Source organism: Nanorana parkeri, unplaced genomic scaffold (genome assembly GCF_000935625.1).
Source record: "Nanorana parkeri isolate BGI_ZX_2015 unplaced genomic scaffold, ASM93562v1 scaffold821, whole genome shotgun sequence".
In the NCBI taxonomy this organism is placed as follows: domain Eukaryota; kingdom Metazoa; phylum Chordata; class Amphibia; order Anura; family Dicroglossidae; genus Nanorana; species Nanorana parkeri.
In genome coordinates this window covers 558,505-572,751 of record NW_017307089.1, presented here as the reverse complement: position 1 = coordinate 572,751, position 14,247 = coordinate 558,505, and the positions used below count along the sequence as shown (strand labels likewise).

The 14,247-nt window shown below is 41.0% G+C and overlaps 1 protein-coding gene across 1 annotated transcript in view; it reads left to right on the top strand.

The window, feature by feature from the left end:
* The window catches only part of OFD1 (OFD1, centriole and centriolar satellite protein), a 40,759-nt gene extending 33,583 nt beyond the window's left edge, over nucleotides 1-7,176 (top strand). The window contains exons 20-22 of the mRNA XM_018565192.1: nucleotides 2,625-2,822; nucleotides 4,627-4,682; nucleotides 6,832-7,176. Coding sequence (XP_018420694.1) covers nucleotides 2,625-2,822; nucleotides 4,627-4,682; nucleotides 6,832-6,877 — 300 coding nt within the window. The 3' untranslated portion in view covers nucleotides 6,878-7,176. The remainder of the gene's footprint in view (nucleotides 1-2,624; nucleotides 2,823-4,626; nucleotides 4,683-6,831) is intronic.
* Nucleotides 7,177-14,247: the final 7,071 nt, after the last annotated feature.

The following is a 14,247-nucleotide window of genomic DNA, read 5'->3' as shown; positions in this document are numbered from 1 at the left end:
GGGGGGGGGGACTGGGGTAATAAAAAGGTCCTGGGCTGTTTTTACCTTAATGCAGAGAATGCATTAAGGTAAACACCCAGACCTTAATACTACTTTTAAATGTGGCTCCATTTGTTTTTTTCCTTTTTTTTTTTTTTTCCTCTTTATTTTCACCTAGTGACAGTGCCATTAACACACTTCCCCTCCTTGGGTGACAACGCGTCTCCACTGTACTGTATATATGGAGGAGCAGCTTTGTCACCCTAAGGTTCTCTCCAGAGTTTGACTACAAACACCTCCCCTTCTCTTTACCTCCATTACATGTTGAGTAGTTGCATAGTTCACAGTAGATAGATGGGAAAGCCGATAACACATTTGAGATACAGACACCATATATAAGGTCAGGAAAGCTGCAATATATTACATTTTTGTTCTGCATTCGCATTAGGGTAAAAACGGCCCAGCATATTTTTCTCCCCCAGTCCCCCCACACTTACCTGTCAGCTACGCGGGGGGAGGATACTGATGGCAAAGGAGCCTTAGGCTCCTTCTGCCATCAATCAAACTGTTGGACGGAGAGGAGGGGCATGGCCTGCCACAGGGCTGTGTGTGTCTATGAAGGCACGAGCACGCACGGGTGCCACCATTAGCCGATGGAGGCACACGTGCAGGGGCGGGGGGAAGATTGCTGCGGGGACCCACTAGAAAACGAGGAATTAAAAACTTTTAAAGAAAAACGGCAACAGCCTCAAGCAAAGGTGGGTCTCCTTGTAGGAAATATTTTTTTTTTTTAAAGTAGGCTTTAATATCACTTTAAACTGAACATGTACTCCTTCTTTTTTTTTTTTAACGGACACGGTCACCTTGCCCATACTGGGCAAGTGATTGGCTGCTGGCCCCAACACTGGCAGTGTCTCTTTAAACCTTTAACGCTTTCGCTGCCACTGATATATGCCATACCTTGTCGGCAGCAGGCCCCTCTAAACAGACATGGTACGGTAAGACACAACACAGTAAGATGTCTGCAAATGCCTTAATTATCCAGAAAGCCCCTTCTGTACTCGTAAAGTAAAGCTAAATTATAAAGTCTGCCTGATTTCATGGCAAAACCTTGACAACTACTATTCTACTCTACAGTGAGAGTGCAAATTACTGGTCACTAAGCCTTCTTGGACTGTAACAACTATGGGCTTAACCATGAAATCTACCCTTGCAGTGAGGCTTCTGCCACACTGCAAGGGTTAAATGCTTGTTTTTGTCAAGGGTATCATTAAAAAGTAGTTTTACTTTCTTTATCCTTTAATCCCCCGGCAGCCAGCATTCTCCTTTTCTATTCCTTGCTCTGCACTGTGTCTCTGCGTGAAGGTGGACAACTTGGTAGAGGAAAAGGGTTCCTCATGTCAGAACTGTCCTCTGATGACTGGTGATTTGATTACTGGTGGGGGAATATTCAAGAAGCAGCAGGAAAAGTTCAGAAGCACAGATCCACAGAATGAATGAATGAAGAAGCAGGATGATGCATGCAGTGCAGATTCCTCTGCAGCAGAGTAGTGACATTACCCAATCTCTTTAAGGCCTCATTCATACGCGTGTACGTGCGTATTATACCATATGCAACCTATGCAAATAAATGGCTCCATACACACAGCCGCGTATAGAGCCGTATATTTGTGTAGCGTATATATGCGCAAAAACGGAATGGAACAGAGATGCGTCCGGGCAGCGTATTTCGCCGTATTAACATGTGTTTATGCGCATATACGCGTCTATACGCACGTATACATGCGTACAGCACATTAAAAATTCCATTTCGAGTGATGCATTCTGGGATTGCATATAGTGCTCGTATATACGCTTGTATAGACGCGTATATACGCAATATACAATTTTGCTTGCGTTGTGTGTGAATGAGGCCTAAGACTAGCAGTCAGAGGCAACAGTGCCTTTTAGGTGATCTCACTACAGAAAGGAGTACCTAGGCAAGCTCGTGTACCAGAATGTGCACTGGTATTTTTCAGGAGAAAATCTAGACAAAGGATAAATTTTTTCAGACCATTACATCGCCGGAATTAACATTTTATATGCTAACTATAACTTGGTAAATCTTAATGTTTTGACTTCAGGTCCACTTTAAGACATGTCTACTTTTTTTTTTTTATTAAACATTTAAATTTGCTTTCTACCCCACGTCCCCCAGTGAATTGGGAGTGCATAATGCAAATGAACATTTGAAGTAAAACAAAAACAAAAAAAATGTTAAGTTTTTATACACAGACAGAAGATGAGAGGCAGGGGAGGGAAGCCAGCATGTGTACACTAAAGAAAGTATATGGACAGGCTCTGTAAAGCAGCAGCTAGCGAGAGTTGGTTAACTTCAGCTTACATTTAAATGACTACTAGACATGTTGGTCACACCTTGCAGTACTATGTGCTTTGTATATCCATGGGTCAGCAAAGTGTGGGTACTAACATCTACCCTCTCATATCTGTGTAGCAGGCATCTGCCCAGGATAGCTTCATGTAGTGTGTTCAATGAGGAATGTTTAAACCCTGAACCATCAAATTTGCCTTACATTTTGTGTGTTGTTGATTAGTAGATAAATTAGTATTGTAAAACGATGTTCTTGTGTGCCTGGTATTTTAAGATCTCTGTAGTAGAGTCTAAAACATCCCAAGAAGAGCAAGAAGAAGTAAAGTCAAGAGTAATATCGCCAGAACAAGAAAATACTGCAGTGAAAAGGGCTGAGGAAAATCTCAGACTAAGTACTCCCGAAGAAGACAATCCCCTGAACAAGTACATGCAGTTACTTCTCCAGAATCGAGCAGAACAGCCGCATGACAAGGTGAGCTGCACATGCAGATGGTTTGTTTTCTACACATTCACAATGAAAGGAAACGCATCAACTCAGGGGCGTAACTAGAAATTACAGGGCCCCATAGCAAAATTTTGTATGGGGCCCCGTGATTGCTAGTTATGCCACTTGCAGAGCCCACCGGAGAGTGGCCATGCAGAGCCCACCGTAGACTTTCTATAGTGGGCTCTGCAGGGTCTGAGATCTCTTACCTGTCAGGGCTGTCCGCCTCTGTGGTCGCTGGGCCCCGACTCCTGTTCCGTCCCCGCCTCCTCTGCTATCGACGGGCCTGCCTCCTCATACATCACTGGCCCCACCTGCTCTTAGGTCGCTGGCCAGTGATGTAAGAGGAGGCGGGGTTGCTCTTAGGCGGGCCCCGCCTCCTCCTCCTTTCCGAACACTGCTCTCATCTGCTGCAGCGGCTGGCTGTCACTGACACAGCTCCGCAGCGGCTTGGAAGGGAAATGCGCCGCGGCCGCTGCTGAGCTGTGTTAGTGACAGCCAGCACCCTTACATGCCATAGCGGCCCTGGCCGGGCCCCCCTGTGCCCGGGCCCCATAGCGGCCGCCTGGGTCACTATGGCGATTGTTACGCCGCTGCATAAACCCACAACACTCGACCTGTTGTGCAATGTAGTGACCTAGTCACTGATAAAAGGGAAACTGCAAAGGAGCAAGATAAGGCAGCTACCATTTGTCTTTTAGTAAAGAAGTGTTTACAATAGTAAGAAGTAATAGTATGAAAGACATCTTATTGTATTGGAGCAGTAAATATGCCTTTATGTTTTATTACTCCGTTTTAGCACAGTATTTTATTTCAGTCAGAGTTTATTTATCAGCTGTGTGCCATTAAGGTTAAAAAGATAGCATAAGAGGTTTAGCTTTGTATTGATCTGGTATTAATATTTTATTAAGGCATCCCCAGACCTTCTCTGTTTCCCATCAAGTAGAGAACAATTCCTTTATAAAGGGACCTGAACTGGTCTAACAGTGTTAAACTGCATACACCTTTCCTAACTTTTGTATTCCCTAAAATGATCCCTGTATCTCTGTGGAGCCCCTTGGGTCCCAGGCCCAAGCAGTACATGGGGCATCAACTTCTGGCCATGTTGCTCTTAATCCTCCCTGTTTATGTAACGTAGCTATCATATCCTAGAGCCTCTACTGTCCAGTGTAGGATCCAAGCATCTCCCCATGGATCAATCGGAAGACTAACAATGATACTTGCAAGTCTCTGCACTGTTCTAACATTAGCATCATTTAGTGCCAGTTCACTTTAAAGTACATCTGTCACCTAATCAAAGTTATTAAGCAGATCGCATGAGAACTATGCGCCTTTAAAATGGGTCCACTTGTCCATGCCTCTGTTAATGCAAAGAAAATTGACTTTCCAGATGACATAGTTGTTCTCCATATCTGCAGTCACCTCCTCTGCCAGTAGCATGCTCATGAGTTCCCATGGCTGCCAGGCTGTACAGCAGTCCACATGACTACTATGAGAAGAAAGAAACAGGAACCTGGGCCTGCATGGGATTAAAAAGCAACACGTAGTGCTTTCTTATTAGGATTCAGAAAAAGCTTCCTTTGTTGCCTGGATTCTGTCCAATTGAGCAGAGCGCAGTATTTCTGACTCCGAGGGATATGGATTGTACTCTGTGGTAGCCTTTGACATCCAGCCACAGAAAGTAGCATTGTGGTCTAGTCTGGAGTCTTCGGCATTTGCCTTCAATTACATGTAGAATGACTGTGTTAAGTGTCACAACTATGTGATTTGTAATGGACTTTATGGTTTTCAGGTCACAAAAGAATCAGTGGACGATGTTTCTTTGGTAGAAAAACTTTCTAATGGAAGGTAAAGCATTTATTTCATTATACTGGTAACTTGGGTTCACATTGTCTTAGCTGTCTGGAATTTCAAATCACCATCCCATATATTTCATCCTGTAGACACCTGAATATGACAGATGACATCTATGTTTTTGAGTATCGGTAGATGTTTTACGTTTATTTACAGTTATATTGCAACCTTAATGGACATTTAAAGTGCAAGAGTTTTCAGAAGAAGCACCAAGTGGAGAGCAATGTCTTTAATTGTAGTGTTTTCCAAACCAGTCAGGCACCACTAAATACAAGTTTCCCATCCATTGTCACAGGCCAAGTTTCCAGACAGCACAGCTATATGAGAGAAATATACTCATTTCTTTTTACCCACTGCTCTATTAGTGCTGCTTGAGGAAAGAAGTTGGGCTCCTTACTGCTTCTGTTGTATGCAGTGTGCAGCAATCATTGTGTTCAGGTGGGACTTATTCCCCATAGAGTTCAGTAAACTTAATGCACCTAACACAAATGTCATCTGATTTTTTTCTTTTTACAATAAGAAAAAACATCCTACTTGATAAATCTTTTCTATATTTTTTATTGTGATATAATTCCAGAATTTTGCCAATCTAGGTCATTGATGGAGAAGGTGTAGTAACCTCTAGGGCAGGTTTAGGCAAACTCTGGCCCTCCATCTGTGGTGAAATTACCAATCCATCATGCCTCTGGGACTCGTGGCTGTCAGAGTCTTGCAATACCCAATGGGATTTGTTGTTGCATCAAAGATGGAGGGCCAGAGTTTGCCTACCCCTGCCCTAAGGGAATGACATTAAATTCAGGTGCACATGTCACCTGCACAGCCATATTTTGCAGTCCAAGTTTTTGGCAGACAAGAGAAACTAGTGATGATATATTTAGTTAATGGCCACAGTATCCTGTATGGAGCAAATAAAGTACTGCATGTCAATACAAAAACCTCATACTAACTGTGAATCACAGTAGGACAATTATAATAATGTTAGGCTGCTACAGGGCCTGTGCAGTTTGTGATCATATGGGAGACCTAAATGTGTTAGTGCCTTTTAATCAAGTATCTGGCTATGCAGAACCTAGCAACCAGTTGGTGCCTCACTTATCATTGTCAACAAAATGAGAAAATCTGGTTGTTATGAGAAAAAACAAACCTCTCCTTTACTCGGATACGGTACTTCATAATTGAGGTCCTTTAAGGTCGTCTACTAAAATTGTACATAAGGTCTTTAGTGGCCTGCCTGCGATCTAAAACTCACAAAATTGTTGTTTTATTAAAAGTATAAACCAAAGTACATGGTCTCAAAGACTGGAACAAGCCAACAACAGAGTAGCTCAAATGTAAGACATTGCAGATTTTTGAAAAGCCATGTCCAAGCCATTGACCTTAATACCATTGAAATTATATAGTTTGATCAAAAGCAGCCATGTGAGCAAGATATCCAGAAAATATAAAATTTTTATATAATTTGGCTTTTATATTGAGGAATTGAGCAAAATACCTCTAAGCAGCATCTATAGAAAGCTTTTATTGATGAAGGCAGTTCCACTAGTTACTAAATACAGAGTTTCATATACATTTTTTAATGTGTGATTTTGGTAGATTAAGCCATTTGTTCGGTAATATGCAATTGAATGTGATGTTTGTTTTTGTTACAAATGGTTCTTTCTGTTTGCGCACACCATTGGAGTAAAAGGACAGAAGTAGGCAGGTACTTTGTATATACAACGCCATTTGCAAATCTTATAATCCTGAGAGACGGATTTTCAAAAGGGAAAAAAAAAAGTTCTCATTCTACAGACCCTCCTCCTCCTATCTGAATTATACATCGTTTCCCTTGTGAAACTCCTTCCCCTGTGGAGGGGGGGGACCATTACTAGCCTTTGAAATGGATCGTATTTGTTTAAAGAGCAGATGGGCCAGAAGCGAGGTGAATGAAAATATTTTGGTGGTTTGTCTTGTCTGTAGAGCCGTATCTGACCAAATATATACAGTGCAGAAGTAGAATACCATTTATAAAAAAGTGAACCGCCAGCTTTGAATCCCATTAAGGCTCTTACATGGCCTCTTTGAATAATGTGTATAAATGGTGTAATTGTGAATCTACCCACGCAGCTTTCTGCCTATTAAGATCATTTGTGTCTTTCTTCAGTATCACAGCTCATTCTATGGGAGAAGCAGATGAGGATTCCTGGTAAACAGTCGTTTCCTCTCGTCAAGAGAAATCCAAGTCCTTTGAATTTTCAGACTAATGGTTTGTGTGACCGACGCAGGCTCTCTGTTTGATGTGGCAGTGTTGGCAGGAGCTGATTCTTGTGGCAGAAAATGTTGCATGTCTTCCTGCTGAGCCTACTAACTCCTCATTCCAGCAATTGCTCATTAAGAAGACAACAGGAAGGAAATATCTTGCTTATCAAATTTGAATTAAGCCACTGTATAAAAGAAAAGCCCATCTGGAGAGAATACAGGGACAGCCAATGTGAAATGTCTTTTTGAAAATGCTTGCTGGCTTATGTACTTTGAGTCACTAAACCGGGTATACACCGCGTTGATGATTACTCCATCCATGCTTACGAGCGCTGATGAATGAATCACCCACTGTTTCCTTTTTATTCTGACATCCAGCTGATGTCAGAATACCCGAGCAGAGCTAGCAGCTGATTGGCTGCTAGCTTCTTCCGCCAAGAATTTTGCAACTGGCTTCTTCAATCAGCTGATCGAGATAGGCCGGGCGGAATGGTGCCGGACAGCAGCACCCTCACAGCAAATTTTGGAAGGTTCATCAAGAACAGGCCAAAATTGAAAGCGTGTATACCTGGCTTAGATGATCAGCAAATTCAGAAGTGCCTACACTATATGTATACCTGCTGCAGGTCAGTGAATCAAAGTATTGCAGCTAAAGGGTCAGCAGAAGAGCCAGGCAACTAGCATTTTGTGAAGAGGTCAGCAGTGGCAGCTGCCATCTTTCTTTTGTGACCGGTTTCCTTTTAATATGTGGAATCATTATATTGAAGCTGTGTGTGTCATTTGCAGATTCTCATTGATTTTCATACTCTGTCTTAATTTTGAGCAAATCATTTTTTAGATACAAAAGTGGGAGTGATGTCTGCATATTCCCCAATGTATACTTCATACATATGATTTTGTTTGTTTTAAATTCCAAATGTCTTGGTCACAGTCAGGTCAGGTTTTAGCGGGTATAATAGCAGTGTGCACAGCAAGCTTTTGGCAAGCCGTGAGCAGCTTTGCTTGAACTATTAAAGCACCATTCAGCTCTAGTTTGTTACATTTACATGTTCACATAGCATAATTCAAAATCAAAAGGTAAAAACTGACGTTTATATATTTCTTGTTTCTCATATTGCCAGTTTTCTCTAAACTGACGTTTCCTCTGGAATGCAAGGGAGTGGGGGAGGTTACCCTAAGGCCCCATTCACACTGAGCGATTTATCGAGCGATTTTTGCAGCGATATCGCTCATATTTCCACGCGATATCGCTCTATGTAGCTTCTCCAATCCATTTCAATGGAGCTGTTCACATCTTGCCGCTCAATATCGCTTGTAGCTCGTTGCTGGTAGCTTGTCGCTCCAATATGACCCTTTTTTCGAGCGATATTGCTCCTGATTGCATACAGCCCAATAGGAAAAAGTTGCGCGACAAGTCGCTTAATATCGCTCGTCACACAATATCGCTCAAAATCGCGCGATTTTAATGTCGCTCAGTGTGAATGGGGCCTTAGTAAACCTGTCAGTACTGTGTTGACAGATTTCAGTTGTAATCTAGATATGAACAATGTCTGTCCTAACAAAGGGTTAAAGATCTAGCAGCATTGTATGTTACGGAAAGAAAGTCTCTAGTCTAATGGGAAAGCCAGAATTCCTGTCACGTTGGACAGACTGCAAGCTTCTCTCTACAATTTCAAAAGCCTTCTACACAGACAACTAAAATGTAAGAAATCATTATTTTTTTGGTATACTGTGCGAATGGGAACACATAACACACACATTATATATATCTATCTATATATATATATATATCTATATAGATTATATAGTAGGTTTTCTCAAATTTCTTCTACAAAAGTGGAAATAGACTTTTAGAACATGAGCCCTAAAAGGTTCAAACACCCTTCTCCAAATTTCTGTACTTCATTGTCTAGTGACACAGATCTGAAGGAGATGGGTCCATAGTCATTAATTATAAAATGCACACATAGGAACTTAGTATGTATGAAGCATTTACATACAGCAAAATGATCAGGATGGGTACATGTGACATGAAATTGCAGTTTTATAGGAGGCTGATATTACAAACCATACATATCATTAGTGCTGATTTGGTAAGTTTGCACAAATAGATACCGGTGCAACAATGTTATCAGCATGAGACCAAATATTAACTAGACTTACCTAAGTTCACTGTGCTGCCCCTATAGTGCCTGCTTGTAATGGATGGCTAGAAACCATTTCTGCTTTACATGGGTTAATATTAAACCACAATGTGAATGTATTGTAAATATATTTATTTAATAAAAATAACACCTTGTGTGGTTTTCCTTACAAACACATTTGTCTTTGATTCTGATGTTAGTAGTTCCTTTTACGCTTTCTGAATAAAATCTGTAGTTATTGTTTTTAGTAGCAAGTGGATGTTATTGAATATTTTCATTTTCATGCAGGTTCACGTGAGATAATGGGGATGTTGCCCTTAGCAACCAATCAGAATTCTTGTTTAATGTTTCCATAACATGGTGAAATCTGTTTTCCATCAACAACTCCACTCTTGTAATCCTTTTACTTTTTTCTAGTTTTAGTAAATTGGTACCTGATATAGTGGATTTAATTATTGGTCTCTAATTGATTTGATGAAAGAGAAAACAGGTTACTCCTAGATCAAAGAAGCTAACTCTATTGGACTGGGATTTCAAAACATGCTCATGCTCATGCTCATGCACTAAGCATAGTAAGGCTGCATTTCTTATACACATACTCGCATACATTTTTTCATGTAGAGGAGTGGCAATGTGTGTTTCGAGCAAAAACACCTGCTGACTTCTTGAAATATTGGCTCCTTACAGAGTTTGGCAAAGATTATCTTTCCCATCACTTTGGCATTGAAATAACTGACCAGGGCCAAGGATACTCCCCTCCCCTTGGGCGTCCTCCATGTCTGCTAGTGGTGTGACTATTTTAAGTGGTCATTTACCCCCCCTTTGACTAAAAATCACATAAGCATACAGCTCTGCATGCAGATAGGAAATCATCTTATGTTCATTACCTAAGCAAACAGTCTTTAATTTTACTTAGTCTTTTTTTTTCTTTTCTTCCACTTTGGCACAAATGATGTAACCTTCCCAGGATGCAATGTTTGGGCATGATTACATAAACAGAGCATTGCTGGAAAATCTCATCTGTAATCCCATGAGATCTCAGAGAAAAGCATTTTCCTCCCCTAAGATGAGGTACATGGTTACATGCCCTAGTCACATGTGTCACAGTTCCAGGAAGTAAAGGAAGATATATTACTCTGCCCTTAGTTAAAATGGCCACTGCCTGAAGAGTGGGGAGGAAAAGAGAAATAAGGTATGCAAAGAATACAAAGCCTGCAATTATCTAGAAGTATGTGTTTGTAGATTGTCATTACTAAACATTTCTAAAAGTGCCTTTGTTGTAATTTTGAAGATATGGGTAAAGGCCCTCTTTAAGTATCGTGACAAAGACTATATATCCGTTGCAAAGCAATGGCGCCTTAAGATCAATAATGCTGCTGCTCTGTTGTTTCCTGAATACGCCTCCCAAATCTGCAAGCAACGCTTTTCATTTCAGGCGGTGAAGCAATCTCTACGCTAACTGGGTCTGCCCTATACCATACTCCTTCGTTCTAGGTTGTGGATACAACACCAAGCAAAAAACTAATTTCTTCACTTCACCAGAGGAAGCGAAGGCTTGGACAGAATCACTACCATGTTTTCACCCATCGCTTTCTAGATCCTCCAATACTTGAATATAACTTTTTTTTCCAGCCATCTCTCCATTTGAGCTACAGTTGGGCAGGAAAGCTTAGTGCTGTACCATGGCACATTGCCATATTGAATTTATCACTGTTTTCTACTTTTTTTTTTTTTTTTAAATTATTAATATTATTTGAATGATGGCGAGAGTGTGCTGTCTTTCATTTTATTTTTTGTATTTCTGCTTCCTGGGGGTTTGCTAAGGGTGGTGAAAAACATAATGGCTATAGTCTCCATACTGTTAAATGTCCACGGACTTATTATATTCAATAGCCTAGCTTGTTTATATTTAGAATTAAGGTACATAGTGCAAATATTCTGTGTTTGCAAGAGTCTCAGGACAAAAAGTATTAGCATGGAAGCCCCAGAATTTTTTTAAGGGTATCTACTTGCAAGGAGTGTGTCGGTGCTGATCCGTACGGGTCTACCATTTAAGGGCCTTTTTAAAGTTTCTAACCCAGGAGGAAATTATATCAGAATACATTGTTTGGTCTATAGTACCCCCTCTAATATAGATTTCAGTTTACTTTCCCCTGCCTGTTCCTCGAGCATTATTTATTGAACTCCTCCATTTTTGTCATTGGGTATTTCCATTCAGTAACTGACCCGGTCCTCGACAGGCTGCAACCTCTCTGGTCAGAACCAGCCTACTTTCTTACCTATTATACAGCTTACAATTATGTAGACAGGCAACACCCTGGGGTTAAGGAGTATTACTGCCAAACTTGAATCTACCATGCACTCACCATTGCCAGTAAGGAGTTCTTACCTGGGGTCATGGAGATTACTTACCTAACCCAATTCTTGCAATTTTTTGGCAGGAAAACACTTCTCCCCAGTCCTAATAAACCCACTGGGATGCATTATAGCATATACTAGAGGACTATTTAATAATATCATGGCATTCAGGAAAGGGTGGCCTGTAGCTGCTGCTTGCAGTCATGGTGACTTCCCCTTCCAGTTCTGCAACTTAAGTAGGGGTGAATACATGTTAGATCCATCTGAATCCAAACAGTTGCAGGTAGTCAATTCCTAAAGTGCCTCAGAGGTTGCGACCACAAAACTAGTCCTAAAGAAAATATTATACCTTACAGCTTCCCTTTTTGAAGTAGGAAAAATGGAAAGGCTTTGGCTTTTTTGGCAAAAGTTGAAACGCCCTCAAGAACTATTCCTTGTATACAGGATCCGTTGAGTGTGTTCGCTACACCTGGTGGTATTAATGACCTACTCTCTTAATTGATCTTGCCAAGCTGTTGACTGCTCAGAGACAGCATCTGGATTCTCCTTTCAGAACTGAGGAAATAGAAGAGGCTTTCATGACCTTCCCGACTAATTAAATCCCTGGCTTGAATGGGTGGCCCCTACACTCCTGGAGGTTTTCCAGGAGGCATATTAGAGTGAAGCTCTTCAAACATCTATGAATAAGGCCATGATCGTGTTCTTGTTTATAAAAAAAACATGTCATTCATACAGACCTATTTCCCTCCTCAATGGGAATGTATTTGATAGCTATTCTCCTCACTAGAATTTTTAGGGTTACAAATATCTACTCTGCTGACAACTAAAATGTCCTGGTTTGATAACTATGGACATTATGAAAGCCTTTGACACACTGCTCTGACAATATGTGTGGAAAGTGAAGCCGCATATGGGCATCAGCTCATCCTTTTGACAATGGATGCAGCACCTATATACAGGTCCCAGCTATCGAAATGTGTCAGGACTGTTTCCCCTTTCAGAGAAGAATCCACAAGGCTGACCATTATCACCACTCTATTTGCTGTGAGGCATGCCAGGGGTTCCATTACAACAGCAAATCTCCAGCAGTTGCAGGCCTCATGTAGAACTCTCTGATGGAGATCTCTTTGTAAGCAGACAATACCCTTGCTTATTTGGATGGTTCTGAGGGTTTGTTCAGAGAAGATGTTGGAAATCATTGCTCAATTTGTAGAGATTTTGGGATTAATGGTCAGCTGGGACAAATAAGTGGCCTTTCCCATATGCCCCATTAAAACCTCCTCCTTCAGACAATTTAATCAATTCAAATATAATCATGTTAAACAATTTCTTAACATCAACCCTACTATTTCCTGTATGGAAACCAAATTACAACATTTGCATTTGCTCCCACTCAATTTAATAGAATCTCTTCAAATGAATCTCTATGAATTCCACGCCGCGCCCATCTCCCTTCCTTGGGATTTATAGAAATCAACTCTCGCATTACACCCTTCATTTGGCATATTTTTTTCGCTCAAGAATTTCACAATCAGATTTGGGAGCCTCCAAATTGAATGGAGGACTCCCATTCACGAATTTCTATAATTACTTTTTATTATTTCCGAGAGTCTTTGTCCATGAGTGGTTAATATATAGGGATTTCCTTGAATACCTCCTGCCGAGACATGCCATTACAACACAGGTTGGTTCCCTTTGTTTGGAACTGGTTAATCAGTCCTCAAAATTGTGCTATGGAACCCAGATCAAAAGAAAGTGGTCACCAATGTATATAATTTTCTATAAAGCTCAGAGTAACGTCCTTTCTCCACATCCTACTCTAAATGGAAGCAACACATCCCTTCATTGGAGGAGCTGGATTGAAATGGTTTTAAGCCACTATTAGCAATACCAACAAGTTGAAACAGTTTTAATTTGATCATAATCTTTAATACACGCTGAAGCAGTTGGCCAGCATGGGCCTTCAGGCCCGTGTGAGATGGTAACCTTGTGCTACTGACCTTGCACATTTTTTTCCATATGTTTTAGCCATGTCCCCCTTACCATCTTGTCTTGACTTGTATTGTAATGTCTTCCTTATATGTAAAGTGCTGTGCAAACTGTTGGCGCTATATTAATCCTGTATAATAATAATGTCCTCATATTTAAACTTACTGGTAGAATTTACTTCAAGATGCGATTGGACTTTACAATTTCCTAAATATTTTGAATGAATATATCTAAAACCTGCACCCAAACTATGTTTAGATATATTTGTTTCTATGCTCGCAAAGCAATTCTTCTACACTGGAAGGACTCCAAACTCCCCCTCTCACGCCAACTTTTTGAAGTTGATCAATGAGATACTGCCAAAATGAAAGTTAATCTACTTAAGCTGTGCGTGCCCCATGAAATTTACTAAGATTTGGATCCCATGGCTGGAGTGCATGAACGACAGACTCTCTTAAGGTGGCCATACACTTTACAACCATCACAAGACCTTATTCTTGTGATGGTTGTAAAGTAATTAAAAAACGTACGATCTGCCCATCTTGGACAGTCAGCTCGTACTTGCGATCATCACAAGCCCACCCCGCTGAGGGGCTGGCTTCCGATGACTGCAATGCTGAACGGGCAGTGTGCGCGTGCGCACACCGGCCCGTTCGGCATTTGTCTCCCGAGCATGCCACAAACCAGCCAAAAATCTAAGATTTTCGGGTGGTTTTCGAACATGCTCCTTAGACAAAAGACTTGCGACCGTACAGTAAAAACGGTTGCACGCCTTCCATAAACTTTGCGATTATCGTATGATCGCGGGATTTCCCCGCGATTATTGTGCT